At 41.0% G+C, this 23,676-nt stretch overlaps 1 protein-coding gene across 1 annotated transcript; it reads right to left on the reverse strand.

Annotated features, from left to right (window-relative positions):
- Positions 1–11,798: 11,798 nt before the first annotated feature.
- Positions 11,799–21,967, reverse strand: LOC135515028 (protein mono-ADP-ribosyltransferase PARP11-like). The gene is made up of 11 exons (XM_064938827.1): positions 21,906–21,967; positions 21,316–21,449; positions 20,975–21,025; positions 20,724–20,850; positions 20,472–20,637; positions 20,231–20,327; positions 20,046–20,139; positions 13,666–13,738; positions 13,317–13,447; positions 12,815–12,960; positions 11,799–12,452 (listed from the first exon to the last, which is right to left on the reverse strand). Exons 2-11 carry the CDS (start codon positions 21,446–21,448, stop codon positions 11,989–11,991), a joined length of 1,482 nt encoding a protein of 493 aa, XP_064794899.1. The 5' UTR covers position 21,449; positions 21,906–21,967; the 3' UTR covers positions 11,799–11,988.
- Between the last annotated feature and the right edge of the window lie 1,709 nt (positions 21,968–23,676).

The following is a 23,676-nucleotide window of genomic DNA, read 5'->3' on the forward strand; positions in this document are numbered from 1 at the left end:
ACCCAAGCCAGCCCAGGACCTCTACATCTGGCTTCTTCACCTGCGGGATCGTCTGAGACCAGCTACCCGGACAGCTGATGAAACTGTGGGTTTGCACAACCGAAGAATCTCTGTACAAACTGTCAGAAACCATCTCGGGGAATCTGATTTGCATGCTCGTCGTCCTCACCAGGGTCTTGACCTGACTGCAGTTATGTGTCGTAAACTGACTTCAGTAAGCAAATGCTCACCTTCGATGGCCACTGGCACACTGGAGAAGTATGCTCTTCACAGATGATTCTCGGTTTCAACTGTAGCGGCCAGATGGCGTCCTGTGGGCAAGCTGTTTTCTGCTGTCAACGTTGTGAACAGAGTGCCCCATGGTGGCAGTGGGGTTATGGTATGGGCAGGCAGGCATAAGCTATGGGCAACAAATCCAATTTCATTTTATCGATGGCAATTTGAATGCACCGAGATACCGTGACAAGATCCTGAGGCCCATTATCATGCCATCCATCACCTCACGTTTCAGCATGATAATGTATGGCCTCATGTCTCAAGGATCTGTACACAATTCCTGGAAGCTGAAAATATCCCAATTCTTCCATGGTCTGCATACTCAGCAGACATGTCACCCATTGACCATGTTTGGGATGCTCTGGATCGACATGTACAACACCGTTCCTGCCAATATCCAGCAGCTTTGCACAGCAATTGAATAGGAATGGGACAACGTTGCACAGGTCATAGAGGCGAATGGTGGTCACACCAGACACTGACTGGTTTTCTGATTCATGCTCCTACCTTTTTTTTCAAGGTACCTGTGACCAACAGATGCATATCTGTATACCCAGTCATGTGAAATCCATAGATTAGGGCCAAATTAATTTATTTCAATTGACTGATTTCCTTATATGAACTGCAACTCAGGAAAATAGTTGAATTTGTTGCACGTTGTATTTCTATTTTTGTGTAGTTGTTTTTAAAACCAGAAATAACTGTCATTTCGGTTCATCGCTCAGCACTATTAGAAAAGCAAGCAATAACTAAATGTACTGAATAAGACTCACATTCCTTTCTCGATAACCTTCTTCAGGAGCATCGGCACCCCCATGCCAGAAGTTGGAGTAACAGTGGTTGAGTGCTTTAGCAGCACGAGTGGTATAGTCGATATGATGATATAACTTTGGCAGCCTTTTCCTCAACTTTGCTATGTTAAAATTCCCAGCTACAATAAATGCAGCCAAAGGATATGTGGTTTCCAGTTTGTATAAAGTCCAGTAAAGTTCTTTGAGGGCCGTCGTGGTATTGGCTTGAGGGGGGATATACATGGCTGTGACTATAACCAAATACAAATCTTTTGCTAGATAATACGGTAAGCATTTGATTGTGAGGTATTCTAGGTCAGGTGAACAAAAGGACTTGAGTTACTGTATGTTATAACAATTACACCATGAGTCGTTAATCATGAAACATACACCCCTGCCCTTCTTCCCGGAGAGATATTTATTCCTGTCTGGGTGATGAACTGAGAACCCAGTGGGCTGGACCAACTCAGACAGTATATTCCAAGAGAGACATGTTTCCTAGAACAGAGTATGTCACAGTCCCTGATGTCTCGATGGAAAGAAGCCCCCCGCCCTGAGCTCATCAACTTTATTATCCAAAGACTGGATATTTGTGAGTAATATACTCGGAAGCAGTGGGTGGTGTGCATGTGTTACGGCGTTCTTCGTTTGTCGAAAGAGAGTCGGACCGAAATGCAGCGTGTTGGTTACTCATGTTTTTAATAGAACAAATGACGATACATGAAATAACAAAAACAACAAACAGAACGTGAAAAACCTATACAGCCTGTCTGGTGAACACTAACACAGAGACAGGAACAATCACCCACGAAATACAAAGTGAAACCCAGGCTACCTAAATACGGTTCCCAATCAGAGACAACGAGAATCACCTGACTCTGATTGAGAACCGCTTCAGGCAGCCAAACCTATGCAACACACACCCCTAATCAGCCACAATCCCAATAACTAAAAAACCCCACTAAGAATTACAACAAACAATAAACCCATGTCACACCCTGGCCTGACCAACTAATTAACTAAAACACAAAATACTAAGACCAAGGCGTGACAGCATGCCTCCTAAGTCGGACTAGAATACCACTAGAAGACCACTTGGCTTCTGATATCAGTTAAATCGCCCTGGGGGTGCGAACAAAGGATCCGATTCGAAGAAGTCGTATTTCTGGTCGCAATGCTGGTAGTGCTGATGAGTTACCGTCACTCTGATATCCAATAGTGTCTTCCCGGCTGTATGTAATAACACACAAATGTTTTATGGGCTAACAGAGTAAGAAAGAATACATTCAAAAATTCATAAGAGTGGGAAACGAGGCAGCCCTCTCTGTTGGAGCCATTTTAAAGAACATCTAGCCGCTTGAGAACACCCTTACCTGCCGATCTATAAATTACATATCCGTAATCTAGCATGGGTTGGATGGTCATCTGAATCAGGGTTAGTTTGGCAGCTGGTGTGGAAGAAGAGCAAGTCTCGATTGAACTTTAGCTTGCAGCTTTGATATGTGCTGAGAGAAGGACAGTGTACCATCTAGCCATACTCCCAAGTACTTGTATGTGGCTACCTCAAGCTCTAAACCCTCAATGGTAGTAATCACACCTGTGGGGAGAGGTGCGTTCTTCTTACTAAACCACATGACCTTTGTTTTGGAGGAGTTAAGAACAAGGTTAAGGGTAGAGAAAGCTTGTTGGAAACAAAGAAAGTTTTGTTGTAGAGCATTTAACACAAATTCTGGGGTGGGGCCAGCTGAGTATAAGACCGCATCATCTGCATATAAATAAATGAGAGAGCTTCCTACTGCGTGAGCAATGTTGTTGATGTAAATTGAGAAGAGCGTGGGGCCTAGGATCGAGCCTTGGGGTGCCCCTTGGTGACAGGAAGTGGCTGAGACAGCAGATGTTCTGACTTTATACACTGCACTCTTTGAGAGAGGTAGTTAGCAAACCAGTCCAAGACAACCAAGACCCCTCAGAGAGAACAATACTCCTTAGCCTGCCCACATGAATGGAATGGTCTACCGCAGTGGTCAACAACCTTTTTAAGCCCAAAATGTAAACCAAGATCTACCACTTGCAAAAAATGACGAAAAAAACAAGGCCACAATGTAGTTCCACTTTGACATTCTTTATTTTGTTACCTGTCAGTAACAAGCAAAGTATTAATTTAATTATACAAATACTATAATCAGAAGTAAGTGCAACTATCATTCAACATTTTATAACAGTCACATTACATTTTTCTATATTTCCACAGGCCTATTACTCATTCACCATTCATATATAACCTCAATCATCGGTCAATTACAGGCCTAAGCCAATCATGTACAGTACTGTTTCACTTTTCACTTTCACAGTTTTCATTGTATAGACCAGTGTCTGGCCCTCCTACTCCAAACTGGAACCATCTCTCCCTGCTACGGTATAGAACAGAAACATTAACTCATGCTCTGGAATGCTCTTTAGGTTTTATCACCCTAAGACATCTCCTCTATCAATGTTATCTCATAGAGGCCCATCCTCAGTAGAACACACACACAATAGTTAACAGAATACTCTATTCTGTCGAGTAAAACAACCATTATAATGCAATACAAGCATTATAACATAATCTTGTAATATCCATGACAAAGTGCAACTAACATTCAAAATATTATGACAACAGTCACATCATTCAATTGTTCAAAAATACTTTCACACAAATCACAGCCCTACTACAATTCATTACCTCAATAATCATTAAATTACAGGCCTAAGCCAATCATGTACAGTACTGTTTTATTTTCCATTTTTGAACAACATACAACATAGATCATATACTTTTGTAAACAATATAGCCTACAACAGATTTGAAACTGGCAATACTCACTCACTCTGATGGCTGTGGATGAGATCCCCCCCACACACATACACATTCAATGTGATGGCTGTGATTGCACACTATCAGCAAGTGCTCTGTAGTCTGGCTCATAGTTTGACACAGCAAGTCTGACACTGTCTGTGAGATGTCTATTAGTTAGACAAGACCTGTTCATTGACTTTATTATTTTCATCTGTGAAAAGGCCATTTTAGAGATATGTTGATCCAAAGTAGGCCTTCGCCTTAAGTGCGCAGGATGAAAGGAGGGGGAACTTTTCAGTGTTTACAAGACCCCAAAAGTCACTGTCTCTTGATCTTGCTTTCAACTCAATGTCATTTTTCAATTCAACTATCTCCATGTCAACTACGATTGGTAAAGCAAATACTTGCTGGAATTTGGCGGACACCTCCTCAATCTCAATGGGGAGGAAAGGGTTTGAGATAAATGCAACAGCCTCCCCTATGTCATTTAACTCCTGAAAACGGTTGTTGAATTCGTATTCCAGTTTCTCCAGGTGGGCACAGAATTCTTGTGGAAGAAAAGCAGCTTTATTTCTGATGTTTTGCGACATTTTCTCCATGTTTGGGAAGTGCACCATTCTTCCATTTTTCAACTGAGAGGCCCACACACCCACCTTGGCCTTAATGGCATTGACAGCGCGGATCATGTGTGCCACGTCTTTGTCTTTTGCCTGAAGGTCATAGTTAAGCTCGTTCAGTTTTGCTGTTATGTCCGTGAGGAAAGTCGAGCAGCCATGCATCATCACACAGTTTCTCATGCTCCTCATTTCGTGACTCCAGAAATTATTTGATCTCGGGCAGCAAGTCAACAAATCGCTGCAGTACTTTCCCGCGACTCAACCACCTTACGTAAGTGTGGAGAATCAAGTCCCCGTATGCAGCATCAAGCTCACCTAATAAAGATTTAACCTGTTGAGAGTAGGGGGCAGTATTTTGATGTTTGGTTGAAAAACGTACCCAAACGAAACTGCGAAATTTCTCAGGCCCAGAATCTAGAACAAGCATATCATTGTCAGATTAGGATAGAAAACACTCTAAAGTTTCCAAAACTGTCAAAATATTGTCTGTGAGTATAACAGAACTGATATTGCATCCCTGTTCCATTGCATGCCTATCCTCCATTTTAAAGGGATTTCAACCAGATTCTTTTTCCTATGGCTTCCACATGGTGTCAACAGTCTTTAGACATTTGTTTCAGGTTTTATTTTGAATAATGAGCGAGAAAGATCACATCATGTCATTGTATGGCTGGGTGCCAGCAGCATTTTGCATGCGCCAACAGAGTGGAGCAGACATTTTCTCTCTCTCTCTCCTATTGAAGAGGCTACAGTCCGGTTTAAATATTATCGATTATATATTGTAAAAACAACCTGAGGATTGATTATAAAAAACATTTGACATGTTTCTACGAACTTTACGTATACTATTTGGAATTTTCGTCTGCCCCGTTGTGACCGCTCGAGCTTGTGGATTTCTGAACATAACGCGCCAACCAAATGGAGGTATTTTGGATATTAAAAATAATCTTTTTGGAACAAAAGGAACATTCATTTTGTAACTGGGAGTCTCATGAGTGCAAACATCCGAAGATCATCAAAGGTAAGCGATTCATTTTATTGCTTTTCTGACTTTCGTGACCAATCTACTTTACTGCTAGCTGTTTGTAATGTTTTGTCTGCTGAGAGAGATGTCCTTACATAAACGCTTTCGCCGAAAAGCTTTTTTGAAATCTGACATGCCAGGTGGATTAACATCAAGCTAAGCTGTGTTTTGCTATATTGCACTTGTGATTTAATGAAAATTAAATATTTTCTGTAATTTAATTTGAATTTGGCTCTCGGATGTTGACGAAAATTATCCCGCTAACGGGATGGGTGCATCAAGAAGTTTTAAACCATGTAAGGGACAGGGTGACAGCTTTAAGTAGCAGTAAGATTAGCATTTAAAGCCATCTCTCTGAGACAGAAGATGGACTGATGGACAAGAGCATTATCCGCACGCCACTGATTTAAGTAACTCAGATAATTTAATTATATTTAAACCATTGTTTTCTGGATAACACAGCTATGGATACAGTGCCTTGTAAAAGTATTCATATTCCTTGGTGCTTTTCCTATGTTGTTGCATTACAACCTGTAATTTAAATTGATTTTTATTTGGATTTCATGTTGTGGACATACACCAAATAGTCCAAATTGGTGAAGTGAAATTAAAAATATATATAAAAAATGGAAAAGTGGTGCATGCATATGTATTCCCCCCTTTGCTATGATGTCCCTAAATAAGATCTGGTGCAAACAATTACCTTCAGAAGTCACATAATTAGTTAAATAAAGACTGTGTCACATGATCTGCCACATGATTTCAGTATATATATATACCTGTTCTGAAAGGCCCCAGAGTCTGCAACACCACTAAGCAAGGAGCACCACCAAGCAAGGGCTCTAACTCCTCTAGCTCCACAATGAAATAGGGTGCAGGCCAGGCAGCAGGCTGTTAGCCAGCCTGCCAGCATAGTGGAGTCTGCCACTAGCACAGTCAGTGTAGTCAGCTCAGCTATCACCATTGAGACCGTGTCTGTGCCTCGACCTAGGTTGGGCAAAACTAAACATGCGGTGTTCGCCTTAGCAATCTCACTAGGATAAAGACCACCTCCATTCCTGTCATTATTGAAAGAGATCATGATACCTCACATCTCAAAATAGGGCTACTTAATGTTAGATCCCTTACTTCAAATGCAATTATAGTCAATGAACTAATCACTGATCATAATCTTGATGTGATTGGCCTTACTGAAACATGGCTTAAGCCTGATGAATTTACTGTGTTAAATGAGGACTCACCTCCCTGGCTACACTAGTGACCATATCCCCCGTGCATCCCGCAAAGGCGGAGGTGTTGCTAACATTTACGATAGCAAATTTCAATTTACAAAAAAAAATGACGTTTTCGTCTTTTGAGCTTCGAGTCATGAAATCTATGCAGCCTACTCAATCACTTTTTATAGCTACTGTTTACAGGCCTCCTGGGCCATATACAGCGTTCCTCACTGAGTTCCCTGAATTCCTATTGGACCTTGTAGTCATAGCAAATAATATTCTAATCTTTGGTGACTTTAATATTCACATAGAAAAGTCCACAGACCCACTCCAAAAGGCTTTCGGAGCCATCATTGACTCATTGGGTTTTGTCCAACATGTCTCTGGACCCACTCACTGTCACAGTCATACGCTGGACCTAGTTTTGTCCCATGGAATAAATGTTGTGGATCTTAATGTTTTTCCTCATAATCCTGGACTATCGGACCACCATTTTATTACGTTTGCAATTGCAACAAATAATCTGCTCAGACCCCAACCAAGGAACATCAAAAGTCATGCTATAAATTCACAGACAACACAAAGATTCCTTGATGTCCTTCCAGATTCCCTCTGTCTACCCAATGACGCCAGAGGACAAAAATCAGTTAACCACCTAACTGAGGAACTCAATTTAACCTTGCGCAATACCCTAGATGCAGTTGCACCCCTAAAAACTAAAAACATTTCTCATAAGAAACTATCCCCCTGGTACACAGAAAATACCCGAGCTCTGAAGCAAGCTTCCAGAAAATTGGAACGGAAATGGCGCCACACCAAACTGGAAGTCTTCCGTCTAGCTTGGAAAGACAGTACCGTGCAGTACCGAAGAGCCCTTACTGCTGCTCGATCATCCTATTTTTCTAACTTAATTGAGGAAAATAAGAACAATCCGAAATTCCTTTTTGATACTGTCGCAAAATTAACTAAAAAGCAGCATTCCCCAAGAGAGGATGACTTTCACTTTAGCAGTGATAAATTCATGAACTTCTTTGAGGAAAAAATTATGATTATTAGAAAGCAAATTACAGACTCCTCCTTAAATCTGCGTATTCCTTCAATGCTCAGTTGTCCTGAGTCTGCACAACTCTGCCAGGACCTAGGATCAAGAGAGACGCTCAAGTGTTTTAGTACTATATCTCTTGACACAATGATGAAAATAATCATGGCCTCTAAACCTTCAAGCTGCATACTGGACCCTATTCCAACTAAACTACTGAAAGAGCTGCTTCCTGTGCTTGGCCCTCCTATGTTGAACATAATAAACGGCTCTCTATCCACCGGATGTGTACCAAACTCACTAAAAGTGGCAGTAATAAAGCCTCTCTTGAAAAAGCCAAACCTTGACCCAGAAAATATAAAAAACTATCGGCCTATATCGAATCTTCCATTCCTCTCAAAAATTTTAGAAAAGGCTGTTGCGCAGCAACTCACTGCCTTCCTGAAGACAAACAATGTATACGAAATGCTTCAGTCTGGTTTTAGACCCCATCATAGCACTGAGACGGCAATTGTGAAGGTGGTAAATGACATTTTAATGGCATCGGACCGAGGCTCTGCATCTGTCCTCGTGCTCCTAGACCTTAGTGCTGCTTTTGATACCATCGATCACCACATTCTTTTGGAGAGATTGGAAACCCAAATTGGTCTACACGGACAAGTTCTGGCCTGGTTTAGATCTTATCTGTCGTAAAGATATCAGTTTGTCTCTGTGAATGGTTTGTCCTCTGGCAAATCAACTGTATATTTCGGTGTTCCTCAAGGTTCCGTTTTAGGACCACTATTGTTTTCACTATATATTTTACCTCTTGGGGATGTTATTCGAAAACATAATGTTAACTTTCACTGCTATGCAGATGACACACAGCTGTACATTTCAATGAAACATGGTGAAGCCCCAAAATTGCCCTTGCTAGAATCATGTGTTTCAGACGTGGATGGATGGCTGCAAACTTTCTACTTTTAAACTCGGACAAAACAGAGATGCTTGTTCTAGGTCCCAAGAAAGAAAGAGATCTTCTGTTGAATCGGACAATTAATCTTAATGGTTGTACAGTCATCTCAAATAAAACTTTGAAGGACCTCGGCGTTACTCTGGACCCTGATCTCTCTTTTGAAGAACATATCAAGACCATTTCAAGGACAGCTTTTTTCCATCTACGTAACATTGCAAAAATCAGAAACTTTCTGTCCAAAAATGATGCAGAAAAATGAATCCATGCTTTTGTCACTTCTAGGTTAGACTACTGCAATGCTCTACTTTCCGGCTACCCGGATAAAGCACTAAATATCTTCAGTTAGTGCTAAATACGGCTGCTAGAATCCTGACTAGAACCAAAAACTTTCATATTACTCCAGTGCTAGCCTCCCTACACTGGCTTCCTGTCAAAGCAAGGGCTGATTTCAAGGTTTTACTGCTAACCTACAAAGCATTACATGGGCTTGCTCCTACCTATCTCTCTGATTTGGTCCTGCCGTACATACCTACACGTACGCTATGGTCACAAGACGCAGGCCTCCTAATTGTCCCTAGAATTTCTAAGCAAACAGCTGGAGGCAGGGCTTTCTCCTATAGAGCTCCATTTTTATGGAACGGTCTGCCTACCCACGTCAGAGACGCAAACTCGGTCTCAAACTTTAAGTCTTTACTGAAGACTCATCTCTTCAGTGGGTCATATGATTGAGTGTAGTCTGGCCCAGGAGTGGGAAGGTGAACGGAAAGGCTCTGGAGCAACGAACCGCCCTTGCTGTCTCTGCCTGGCCGGTTCCCCTCTTTCCACTGGGATTCTCTGCCTCTAACCCTATTACAGGGGCTGAGTCACTGGCTTACTGGGGCTCTCTCATGCCGTCCCTGGAAGGGGTGTGTCACCTAAGTGGGTTGATTCACTGATGTGGTCATCCTGTCTGGGTTGGCGCCCTCCCCCCCTTAGGTTGTGCCATGGCGGAGATCTTTGTGGGCTATACTCAGCCTTGTCTCAGGATGGTAAGTTGGTGGCTGAAGATATCCCTCTAGTGGTGTGGGGGCTGTGCTTTGGCAAAGTGGGTGGGGGTATATCCTTCCTGTTTGGCCCTGTCCGGGGGTGTCCTTGGATGGGGCCACAGTGTCTCCTGACCCCTCCTGTCTCAGCCTCCAGTATTTATGCTGCAGTAGTTTATGAGTCGGGGGGCTGGGGTCAGTTTGTTATATCTGGAGTGCTTCTCCTGTCCAATTCAGTGTCCTGTGTGAATCTAAGTGTGCGTTCTCTAATTCTCTCCTTCTCTCTCTCTTTTTCTCTCTAGGAGGACCTGAGCCCTAGGACCATGCCCCAGGACTTACCTGACATGATGACTCCTTGCTGTCCCCAGTCCACCTGGCCGTGCTGCTGCTCCAGTTTCAACTGTTCTGCCTTATTATTATTCGACCATGCTGGTCATTTATGAACATTTGAACATCTTGGCCATGTTCTGTTATAATCTCCACCCGGCACAGCCGGAAGAGGACTGGCCACCCCACAAATGCTCTCTCTAATTCTCTCTCTTTTTCTCTCTAGGAGGACCTGAGCCCTAGGACCATGCCCCAGGACTTACCTGACATGATGACTCCTTGCTGTCCCCAGTCCACCTGGCCGTGCTGCTGCTCCAGTTTCAACTGTTCTGCCTTATTATTATTCGACCATGCTGGTCATTTATGAACATTTGAACATCTTGGCCATGTTCTGTTATAATCTCTACCCGGCACAGCCAGAAGAGGACTGGCCACCCCACATAGCCTGATTCCTCTCTAGGTTTCTTCCTAGGTTTTGGCCTTTCTAGGGAGTTTTTCCTAACCACCGTGCTTCTACACCTGCATTGCTTGCTGTTTGGGGTTTTAGGCTGGGTTTCTGTACAGCACTTGTGGGGTGGCCAGTCCTCTTCCGGCTGTGCCGGGTGGAGATTATAACAGAACATGGCCAAGATGTTCCACCACTTCGTCAGAGGAGGAGTTGGAAGAAACCCGTTACATACATACATTTGAGATATCAGTTGATGTACGAAGGGCTATATAAATAAATTTGATTTGATTTACCTCTTCAAACAGTATCTTTAATAATCCTCCTCCTCACATCGACCCCCACCCAAACAACAAAAAAATTAATAATAATAATAAATGACAGAAAATGCTAAGTGACTTAAATGTAAATTCATATTTGACTAAAACATTCTGTAACACTTGTATACAATCACATGTTTCTATTATACTTGGGAACAGATTTCTTCAATTAAAATCACTTGGAAATGATTCCCTGTTGTTTTTAGTCTATTATGTCCAACTTTATAGTGTTATTATTTGAACAGAACACCTTCAAGTCTGGAAACCAAAGAGAAATGCATTGCTCCACAATAAAGACCAATTTTCAAAACTCAGATTAAGCCTAGTCATAGACGAAAAAGCATTTAACGGAAAGTCTCCTTTGAACATGCTTTTTACTTTTTAGCCAGAAAACAAGATGTTTACCGACTGGTTTTGATCCTCTCACCATTTTGAGAAATAACTGGTCAGTCATGGAACAGCAAGTGGACTTAATGTTATGTATACACTGTCACGCCCTGGTCTATATTTATTATGTTATCTTCATTTATTGAGTCAGGCCAGGGTGTGACATGGGTTTATTTGTAGTGTGTTTCGTCTTGGGGTTGTGTGGGGTGTACAGATTGGTCTATGGCTGCCTGTGGCGGTTCTCAATCAGAGGCAGGTGATTATCGTTGTCTCTGATTGGGAACCATATTTAGGTAGCCTGGGTTTCACTGTGTGTTTGTGGGTGATTGTTCCTGTCTCTGTGTTTGTTGCACCAGTCAGGGCTGTTTCGGTTTTCGACGTTTGTTGTTTTGTATTGTTCGTGTTCTTCATCATTAAAGATGTATTGAACGAACCACGTTGCATTTTGGTCCGATCCTTGTTCCACCACTTCGTCAGAGGAGGAGTTGGAAGAAACCCGTTACATACACAGTGTAAATTAAAAAAATACAGAGCAATAGGGGTGTTAGTAAGTTAACTTTTTATTGAACTTGATAATTTATATATTACAAATGGAGAACACAAATTGTTACAAATGACAATAACTACATTTTCAAATGAAGACAATCAGTTTGACGGTAGATGACACAAACTAGGAGTGTTTTGTAAAATCCCTCGACCCCCCCCCCCCCCACTGTATTCACTAAGGCCTGGTCAATCATCACAGCAGCGAGCACAAATGTATAATGGCCAACGGAATGTCCTTATCAAGCACTGAACACAACAATTAAATGTAGGTTCTTCTGAATCAGAGGGATTTGGCTGGGGAGCAGGGTTTGGTGGAGGAGCAGGGCCAGGCTGGGGAGCAGGGTTTGGTGGAGGAGCAGGGCCAGGCTGGGGAGCAGGGTTTGGTTGAGTGTTACCATCACTGTACTGTATGAGGTACTCGGGGTAAACCTGATGCGTTTCAAAAACTACAAACACTCTGGGCTCTTGAATGTTGTCCACACAGCTGTCATAGAAGCTGGATCCTCCGATTTCTTTAGGTGGTGGTTTCTCATATCTGGAGTTTCCCACAGTGTAGTCTCCCACCAGCACCTGACAAACAAACATGGATCTCAATCCTGACTGGCTGGTGTATTGGTGTGAGTACTGAGCATCCCTAGCAAAATAACTTCCTGAAAATAAGATATATTAGACAACGTTTAGCCCAGTGTTTAAAACAAATCAGATTTTTATATATAGCTTTTGTCCACACTGATAGTAAGGAAAAATAAAATTACAACATTTATTAAACCAGTTGTGTTCAGAGATATTTCATTATGTAAGAATGTGTGACTTCACTTTTAGAGAAAACATTTTGAATTATATTATTTATCCCATAATGATATTCAATACACACAGACATAGACAAGCAAATTGTCAATACAACATTTTATTAAGTCTCTCTGGATAAAAGTGCCTGCTAAATTACTAAAATATAAATGTAAAATTCATTTGGATTTATTGAAACATTGCATACATAGTACTGGCATCCTACCTTTTCCATAGGAAGTTCCATTCTTTCCACATATTCTCCAGTCAAAGTTGTCTCTGCAAATACTGTCAAAGTATTTGGAGTCAGTACCATGGAAAAGCTGCTTCTCATTGATGCTTGTCAAGGAAGATTTCATTTGATCTCTTTGTCTAAAAAGGAATATTCGTGAATCAACCTATTTTAGTGTGCCATTATTTACATTTAATAAAACTAACAAATGTGTCATTAAAATGGTAAATGCAGAATCACTGTACAGTTGCATAAATCAAGGCTAACATCATAAAATAACTAATTAGAAGCTGCATAGTGTTGAAAATCACTTCATTAACTGTGTTATTTCTATTTTGAATTGAGATCAGTTTCAGTAAATATCATCCACATGTTTTCATAATACCAAAATGTTAGCATGATTTTCAAAATATGCACTTAAACTGTCAGAGATGTCCACGGTAAGAAGAAAAAACAGATTTGTATTTTGAGTGAACTATTTTTTAAAGAAACATACAGCACATAGAACTTCCATAGGGCTGGGTTTTGTACTCTCTCAATGGTGTGTATTTGAAACCCCACCACAGTTTTCTCAAAAAGGGCCTTGATGTCTTGGTGTTCACCTGTTGAGCTTGACAACATAACTCTCTGTGAAGAAAAACCCTTCGTAAGCTCATTCATACACAATAATACATGCTAGCAGAAGACACTGTGTGGTACTGCATGCTATACAATTTGTTCAGAACAATATGATGCTGGTTTGTATTCAAACAAGTTAATCTGATAGTTTAATGTAACATCCCATCCACAGTGAACATTAACACAATGCATGTATGTTTTATGCTTTTTGGATGTTTTTTCAATACCTCAAAGCCGATCCCAGGCAATCGAGACTGGTCCCAGTAAGGTGGCACAATCGAAGTGTTGGTATTGGAGGTGCTTAAGGAAGAAGTGAGGGGATATAGAGGGGTAATTTACACCGTGCGTTATCCTTATACGAACAGCTGTGATAGGATTACATTCCGAACAAGGGCCTCACATTTACTTGCAATTACACCTGGGGAGCTATTTTCGGCTGGCGGTAATAAGGCGCAAGTGTCAAACACACGTTAGATTGCAATTTTGTCATGTCAAATCTATCTCACTGGCACTTTCTAGCCCTTACGCCAGGTTCTGCGATTTACCTGTCTAACATCAACGGGCTTGCGCTGAATTTCAGTGAGGGCAACTACGGATATTTAAGACTGGTCTTAGTGGTAAAGCAATTGGTTATGGCATTGATTTTGCCAACGGAGGCTGACAAAGTTGTGTTATGTAGCCTTATGTGCATCATCAAAATATCACAATAGCCAAACAGTCAGACATTCCCCTTTTTATTTATATTGAACACTATTTTTGTCCAGGTTCTGTGAAACGTTTGGACTCATTAAGTGTGATGCCCCTGAACGGTATCAGTAGCCATGTTTCCATTAAATTATCCAGTGATTATTTTTTGGACATTTAGAAAGTAATTTTTACATTTTACAGTAGGCTTACACCAACTGTAAAAAACATTAGGAACACCTTCCTAATATTGAGTTTGCACCCTCTTTTGCACTCAGAACAGCCTAAAATCGTTGCGGCATGGACTCCACAGAAATGCTGACCCATGTTGACTCCATTGCTGCTCACATGTGTGTCAAATTAGCTGGATGTCATTTTTGTGGTGGACCATTCTTGGTTCACACCGGAAACTGTTGAGTGTGAAAAACTCAGTAGGGTTGCAGTTCTTGACACACTCAAACCGGTGTGCCTGACACCGACTACCATATTATTAAAACAGAGCCCCTGGTATTAAAATGTGTGCACATCGGCCGGATTGTTTCTGCATACAAGCCACTAGGGGCAACATGAGTGCCTATGTTGTGGATGGGTTAAGGAGAGGAATGAACTGGGAGGATTGGGGGTTCAACCCCAGTGATCGGGCTTCATTTAGTAATTTTACTTTTTCTGTTTTAACACCATGCCAAACCTTAACCCTTAACTACTCAAGAATTAATGCCTAAATATAGTTTTTTTCTCTTCCCTTTTGTGTAGTCTGACTGGCAGATAAAATACGTCAAAATGTGCCGTAATTAAAGCAGAAACATGCCATAATCTACAGACCGTACCACAGATGGCCCCACACTCCGTAATTAAAGCAGAAACATCCCATAATCTACATACCGTACCACAGACGGCCCCACTCTCCGTATTTAAAGCAGAAACATGCCATAATCTACAGACAGCCCCACACTCCGTAATTAAAGCAGAAACATGCCATAATCTACAGACAGCCCCACACTCCGTAATTAAAGCAGAAACATGCCATAATCTACAGACAGCCCCACACTCCGTAATTAAAGCAGAAACATGCCATAATCTACAGACGGCCCCACACTCCGTATTTAAAGCAGAAACATGCCATAATCTACAGACGGCCCCACACTCCGTAATTAAAGCAGAAACATGCTATAATCTACAGACGGCCCCACACTCCGTAATTAAAGCAGAAACATGCCATAATCTACAGACGGCCCCACACTCCGTATTTAAAGCAGAAACATGCATAATCTACAGACAGCCCCACACTCCGTAATTAAAGCAGAAACATGCCATAATCTACAGACAGCCCCACACTCCGTATTTAAAGCAGAAACATGCCATAATCTACAGACAGCCCCACACTCCGTAATTAAAGCAGAAACATGCTATAATCTACAGACAGCCCCACACTCCGTAATTAAAGCAGAAACATGCCATAATCTACAGACAGCCCCACACTCCGTAATTAAAGCAGAAACATGCTATAATCTACAGACAGCCCCACACTCCGTAATTAAAGCAGAAACATGCCATAATCTACAGACAGCCCCACACTCCGTAATTAAAGCAGAAACATGCCATAATCTACAGACAGCCCCACACTCCGTAATTAAAGCAGAAACATGCTATAATCTACAGACAGCCCCACACTCCGTAATTAAAGCAGAAACATGCCATAATCTACAGACAACCCCACATCTACAGACGTAATTAAAGCAGAAACATGCCATAATCTACAGACAGCCCCACACTCCGTATTTAAAGCAGAAACATGCATAATCTACAGACAGCCCCACACTCCGTAATTAAAGCAGAAACATGCCATAATCTACAGACAGCCCCACACTCCGTATTTAAAGCAGAAACATGCCATAATCTACAGACAGCCCCACACTCAGAAACATGCATAATTAATTAAAGCAGAAACATGCATAATCTACAGACAGCCCCACACTCCGTAATTAAAGCAGAAACATGCCATAATCTACAGACAGCCCCACACTCCGTATTTAAAGCAGAAACATGCCATAATCTACAGACAGCCCCACACTCCGTAATTAAAGCAGAAACATGCTATAATCTACAGACAGCCCCACACTCTGTAATTAAAGCAGAAACATGCCATAATCTACAGACGGCCCCACACTCCGTATTTAAAGCAGAAACATGCCATAATCTACAGACAGCCCCACACTCCGTAATTAAAGCAGAAACATGCTATAATCTACAGACAGCCCCACACTCCGTATTTAAAGCAGAAACATGCTATAATCTACAGACTGCCCCACGTAATTAAGAGAAACATGCCATAATCTACAGACATGCCCCACACCACACTCCGTATTTAAAGCAGAAACATGCTATAATCTACAGACAGCCCCACACTCCGTAATTAAAGCAGAAACATGCCATAATCTACAGACCATACCACAGACGGCCCCACACTCCGTAATTAAAGCAGAAACATGCCATAATCTACAGACCGTACCACAGACGGCCCCACACTCCGTAATTAAAGCAGAAACATGCCATAATCTACAGACCGTACAGAAACATGCCATAATCTACAGACGGCCCCACACTCCGTAATTAAAGCAGAAACATGCCATAATCTACAGACCGTACCACAGACGGCCCCACACTCCGTAATTAAAGCAGAAACATGCCATAATCTAAAGCAGAAACATAAAGCCATAATCTACAGACCGTACCACAGCCCCACACTCCGTAATTAAAGCAGGCCCCACACTCCGTAATTAAAGCAGAAATATGCCATAATCTACAGACCGTACCACAGACGGCCCCACACTCCGTAATTAAAGCAGAAACATGCCATAATCTACAGACGGCCCCACACTCCGTAATTAAAGCAGAAACATGCCATAATCTACAGACCGTACCACAGACGGCCCCACACTCCGTAATTAAAGCAGAAACATGCCATAATCTACAGACCGTACCACAGACGGCCCCACACTCCGTAATTAAAGCGTAATTAAAATGGGCAGCCATAATTATGTTGCTGCAGTTACGGCAAGGGATGGTGTTTCATTTGGGGCTTGAGTTGATCATTTCCCTTCATCGTGAGAACCAATAATGATTTCAGAACTGCAATGTATTTTTACTGCAGGTTTGTATAAAACTGAAGTGTACATTACATGTCATTGGAGTGCACTCTCCTTTTTTCACGTTAATCGTTTTCCCTTTTCCATTGACCTTATGCCTGTCGTGTTTCTAATACATTGATATATTGTCACTCAATTAATCAAGGAAATGTTATGATCCAAAAACATATCATGGGAAAACGTCATTCTTTTCACATTTTTTCAAAAAGTTAGGCATCAACCAATTGACGCTTATGTCAATTGGTCATGCTCCCAGTCGGCTGTGTGGTGCGAATGGGAAAATAAAATTGTTACAGAGTTGATGCTTATGTCCATATACGTGCAGTCAATGGGAAAAGATGAGCATCGATGAATTGACGCTTCAACACTGTGACACTTATCTTTACCCATTTGACTGGAATGTCTTTAACCACCCCCTTTATTAGAATGGATTAACCACGGATCATTATCTAGGCTATATTACAGGCAGCATATCATTTTTGATGATGTCATCATCATCACTATCACATGCCTGTCTCTCGCTCCCCTTTAGACTTTCCCTATCAATTCATTTGATACATTGTGTCTTTGTCACGGATCCCCTGGTACTGCTGCTCATTCCGTGTGCCAGTTCCGGAGGTCTATGTCACCAGTCTCTATGCGTCACTGAACTGCCTCATTATGCACGCCTGGTTCCCTGTCCCCCTGATTAGTAATTGTATATATGTGCCCTCTGTTCACCATTGTCTTGGTCGGTTATTGTTCCCATGTCTGTTGGTCTTGTGAGTACCTGTGCTTTGTTGTCTCGGCTTTCGTGCTGCGTGTATTGAGTACTCATTATTACGGGTCTCGTCCAGTGTATTGTTGTGCACTTGTTATTACAGGTCTGGTCCCGTGTATTGTATTTATTGGTCTCACGTTGTATTTTTGGGTGGAGTATTATGACACCTTGTTCCGATGGTATAAACAGGGCTAAAGGTACACTTCCGTTCAAAAGTTTGGGGTCACTTAGAAATGTCCTTGTTTTCCATGACAACATACATGAAATGAGTTGCAAAATGAATATGAAATAGTTAAGACGTTGACAAGGTTATAAATAATGATTTTTAATTGAAAACATAATTGTGTCCTTCAAACTTTGCTTTCGTCAAATCATTTGCAGCAATTACAGCCTTGCAGACCTTTGCCATTCTAGTCATCAATTTGTTGAGGTAATCTGAAGAGATTTCATCCACAAATTGGATTGGCTTGATGGGCACTTCTTACGTACCATACGGTCAAGCTGCTCCCACAACGGCTCAATAGGGTTGAGATCCGGTGACTGTGTTGGCCACTCCATTATATATATATATACCAGCTGACTGCTTCTTCCCTAAATAGTTCTTGCATAATTTGGAGCTCTGCTTTGGGTCATTGTCCTGTTGCTGGAGGAAATCGGCTCCAATTAAGCTCTGTCCACAGGGTATGGCATGGCATTGCAAAATGGAGTGATAGCCTTCCTTCTTCAAGATCCCTTTTATCCTGTACAAATCTCCACTTTACCACCACCAAAGCACCCCCAGACCATCACATCGCCAACACCATGCTTGACAGTTGGCATCAAGCACTCCTCCAGCATCTCACGAATGTTCTTTTTTGTGATCCGAACACATCAAACTTAGATTTGTCTGTCCAGTGTCTGTTCTTTTGCCCATCTTAATATTTTATTTTTATTGGCCAGTCTGAGATATGGCTTTTTCTTTGCAACTCTGCCTAGAAGGCCGGCATCCCGGAGTCACCTATTCACTTTTGACGTTGAGACTGGTGTTTTGCATGTACTATTTCATGAAGCTGCCAGTTGAGGACTTGTGAGGCATCTGTTTGTCAAACTAGACACTCTAATGTACTTGTCCTCTGGCTCAGTTGTGCACCGAGGCCTCCCACTCCTCTTTCTATTCTGTTTAGAGCCAGTTTGCGCTGTTCTGTGAAGGGAGTAGTACACAGCGTTGCACGAGATCTTCAGTTTCTTGGCAATTTCTCACATTGAATAGCCTTCATTTCTCAGAACAAGAATAGACGGACGAGTTTCAGAAGAAAGATCTTTGTTTCTGGCCATTTTTGAGCCTGTAATCGAACCCACAAATGCTGATGCTACAGATACTCAACTAGTCTAAAGAAGGCCAGTTGTAATGCTTCATTAATCAGAACAACAGTTTTCAGCTGTGCTAACATAATTGCAAAAGGGTTTTCAAATCATCAATTAGCCTTTTAAAATTATAATCTTGGATTAGCTAACACAACGTGCCATTGGAACACAGGAGTGATGGTTGCTGATAATGGGCCTCTGTACGCCTATATAGATATTCTATCAAATAAAATCTGCCTTTTCCAGCTACAGCAGTTATTTTCAACATTAACAATGTCTACACTGTATTTCTGATTAATTTGATGTTATTTTAAAATGGACAAAAAATTGGCTTTTCATTCAAAAACAAGGACATTTCTAAGTGACCCCAAACGTTTGTACGGAAGTGTAGCTATTACAAATTTGGAGGCATAAACTTCCCAGACCATATATTCCCCCAGCAACGGGAGGTCAAGTGTCACCTTGGTCTCTCCTGTCTGTGACCTAACATTTCCTTACTGTTTGTCCCTCTTCATATCCTCCCGATCTACTACATCTCTACCACTAATGTACTACTATAAAAAAATGTATATAGGCTTATATAACAAAAAAGAAGCATAATTGCTTAATTAAATGATCTTGCCTAGATTATTTGAATGTGGTATTAATTACATTAGCTGTATTTCACTCTTACCAAATTGCTCTCTGAACATCTATGGCAGAGTTGAAGATCGGACGTCTTCTTATCAGTCTTTGGGTGTGTGAGCTCCTGTTACTCTGGATCATGTCTAAAAAAGAATATCTTTCTCAGTTCAGAAAGTAAAGCAGGTAGATACTAAAGCAGGTAGATACGAAAGCAGGTAGATAATATCAGCCTACCTTCCAAAATGACTTCATAGGTGTGTCGTCCAGCAGTGAACTCAAACACTGAGCCAAGAGAGGGATCACTGTACACCCTCTCTAGGTCCTCCATAGTCTTAGTACACACACACACACACACACACACACACACACACACACACACACACACACACACACACACACACACACACTTTAGGGATACTTTCTTTCTTCTTTTCTTTGTGCCATATTAGAGGGGAAATTAGGTATCACTACATACTGATGACCAAAATGCATTCCAACATTCATCCTCTCCTTCCCAGTACCAAGCCCACTTGGTAGCAAGGACAGCTTCTGGTTGGTCCAGGGAGGAAACCGTAGCAAGTCGCCGAACTTTGCTGTGACTGCGGATCATGAGGATAAAGTTCACCGGTGGTGTTCCATGGCTAGAGCATAAAAAACACCTTTTAATTAATTTTAAACATTTTGTAATTGTCTCTCAGTTAAAAATATATGTTTGGGGCATACATACCTCTCTGTCTTTGCTGGGTCACAGTAGTCTCTCTCAATGGCCTCATTATCTGGGATATGTGACCAGCCACATCCATTCTCCACCTCCCATTTATATGGCATAGTAGAATGGATGCCCATACATTTATCTTAAATATAAATCAATATTAATGCAATAAACCCATAATGATTAAGTCAGGGAAATTAGAACACCAATGTGTTTGTCAAAGAACAAATATTCCCACTGATAATACCTCCATTGTTATACTGTACCTCCTTTAAAGCAACATCCAAAAATGTAGTCATGACAAATTTCATTTTTTTCTGGAAAAAAAGATTTCACATTTCAATTTCTGATTAGTTTGCAAAGTAAGCTTGAAAGTTATTTTTAGAACACACGATGCCAAAATTCAGCAATACAGTTAAATAAACAAGACATGACATTCTAGACTCTCATTATTGTGAGTTTATCTCTGTTCTGGACAGTAGTCTCAAAATACATGTTTTTATTTACCATTAATACAAATGATTCAGGATTCTGTAATTATGTGTCAATTTATTAGCTCGGGGAAAGTTAAATAATATGTAGATAAAGTTGGGCACATTTGCTGCACCTTTCATGATTTTATGAAATTGGGAGGTCTGTAGGAAAGTCTCAGCAAGTCCCATGGATTCATTGATAGGCCCAACGATCTCAATCTCTCTTTTATCCGCATCCTCACATATACGAACAAAACGTACAGACATACTGTGTGCAGAGATACAATAATAAGAAGAAGAACAACCACAACAACTACAAAAGTTACAACAGGTCATTCAGTCAGTTTACAGGGGTCGGTATAGGTTTAGGGTATAACAGTAAACATATCAGAGGTCCAGCAATTATTATTATATACCTAATATAATATTAATAAAATAATGTAATACATTTATAAGGATGTATATATAATCATGTCATATTTTATTTATGCTTAATATCAGTTACTTATGAGATCTGTGTACAGGTGTTTGCTTCAGCTGCATAATGATCATCCTTTGAGAGGGCATTTGAAGTCGGATCCATTGTACTTTTTACTTAAATGTACATCAAATCTACGAAACAAATCTTGACTATATATGAAAGAAAAAAAGTAAGCCAAAGCCTTGGAGAAACTGCATCTGAGCCATTAGGAGCCTAAAAACACAAAGAAGTGAGAATGCTTACCTTGTAAGATACAGCCTCAAGTGTGCTCTGAGATTGTCACGAATATAAATGCTGTTTATAGGCTATCATACAAGGAAATGGCAAATGGCTTACTGTAAATTACTATGATAAGCCAAATCATACTTTGCCCTTTGATGGTAGTAAATTTAAAAATACCTGACTCAGCCCTCTGACCTCTGACTTTCTGGTTGGTTATATGACGCGTTCACGCAGTAGTCAGAACTAGGAAACTCTGACATTTCCGACTTGCTACAACTACTGGTTGTTGTTATACACAACACGTTCAACGAATCAGCATGTCAGAAATGTCAGAGTTCGGAATAGCGTGTGAAAGTGCCAATAGTCGGACGGTGCTGCTGGGAGATCGTGGAAATTGTTTCCCATTAGTACGGATGCAGAGACTTGACTGTCCGAATGCTTCCCATCCCAAACAGTTTGTGCACAGTATGACATTTTTTAAAATGTTTTTGCTCGTTTTGGTCTTCAGTGTGGGTTTTTACTGCTGTTTGTGCACAAGGCATTTTTTCTTGAGGCAAGCCGAAGTCGGTAGCCAAAGTCTACGCCCCTTCTTCAATAATTGCTCCACAGTAAGGATTCTTAAATTGTGTTTTTGGCATTCAACGACAAGTTTTCGTGCACATTTTTTCACGTGAGAAATACTGCACCAAACATCTTAGTTAGATGTAAAATTGCATTGGACCCATGTGATAGCCCACAGATGGTCAGCCATCCAAACAATGTCATAAATCGTGATTGAGTCATCACGCTGTTCCTCGGCGCCAGCAAGTCGCTAGAAGCATCTACCTCTACTGGCCTACAGCGCCTTTGGAAAGTATTCACACCCCTTTACTGTCTGTCACGCCTGTTTCACCTGTGCTTGAATCTGTGTTTGAAATTCACTGCTCAACCGAGAGACCTTACAGATGTGGGCTACAGAGATGAGGTAGTCATTCAAAAATCACGTTCAATATTATTATTGCACACAGAGTGAGTCCATGCAACTTATTATGTGACTTGTTAAGCATATTTTTTACTCCTAAACTTATTTAGGCTTGCCATAACAAAGGGGTTGAATAATTGTTGACACAAGATATTTCAGCTTTTCATTTCTAATTAATTTGCACACATTTTGAAAAACACAATTCAGGTATGAAAAACATATCAGGTATTGTGTGTTAAGGCCAGTATCAAACAATCTGAATTTAATCCATTTGTAAATCAAGCTGTAACAAAACAAAATGTGAAAAAAGGCAAGGGGTTTGAATACTTTCTGAAGGCACTGTATGTTTTAATATTCAAATTCAGAGTTGAAATGTAGATGTTATATTAGTCATTGCCTGTAAATGACGTTTACAAACTTTCAAGATAAAAACATCAGTTTCATATTGTGGCAAGTTTCTAGTACAGAGGCTCGTGAGACAGTAAATTTCCAACAAAAGTGCTTTTATTACCTATGAAGTTACAACCTAAATGATCTCTTCAAGATCAAACTTGCAAACACAGCTATCTGCTCTCTCAGGTCTCTCCTCTTTAGGGAAAAATAGCAGCCAATAACTGTGGTGACAGATTGAGTAGCTAGCCACACTGTTAACTAGCCTATGGAGGTCAGCTGTATTCATTTTCAAGCCAGTGGGCGCGTTCCAGGCTGACTACATGGATTGTGGTGCTAGTGAGGGCATGGAAATTAGAGTAACTGTCCAGTGAAAATCAAATTCAGTTAACTCATACCCAAATAATGTTGTTGACTTGTTCTATACTTGTATTTGTGGCC

This window comes from Oncorhynchus masou, chromosome 26, assembly GCF_036934945.1.
Source record: "Oncorhynchus masou masou isolate Uvic2021 chromosome 26, UVic_Omas_1.1, whole genome shotgun sequence".
NCBI lineage: Eukaryota > Metazoa > Chordata > Actinopteri > Salmoniformes > Salmonidae > Oncorhynchus > Oncorhynchus masou.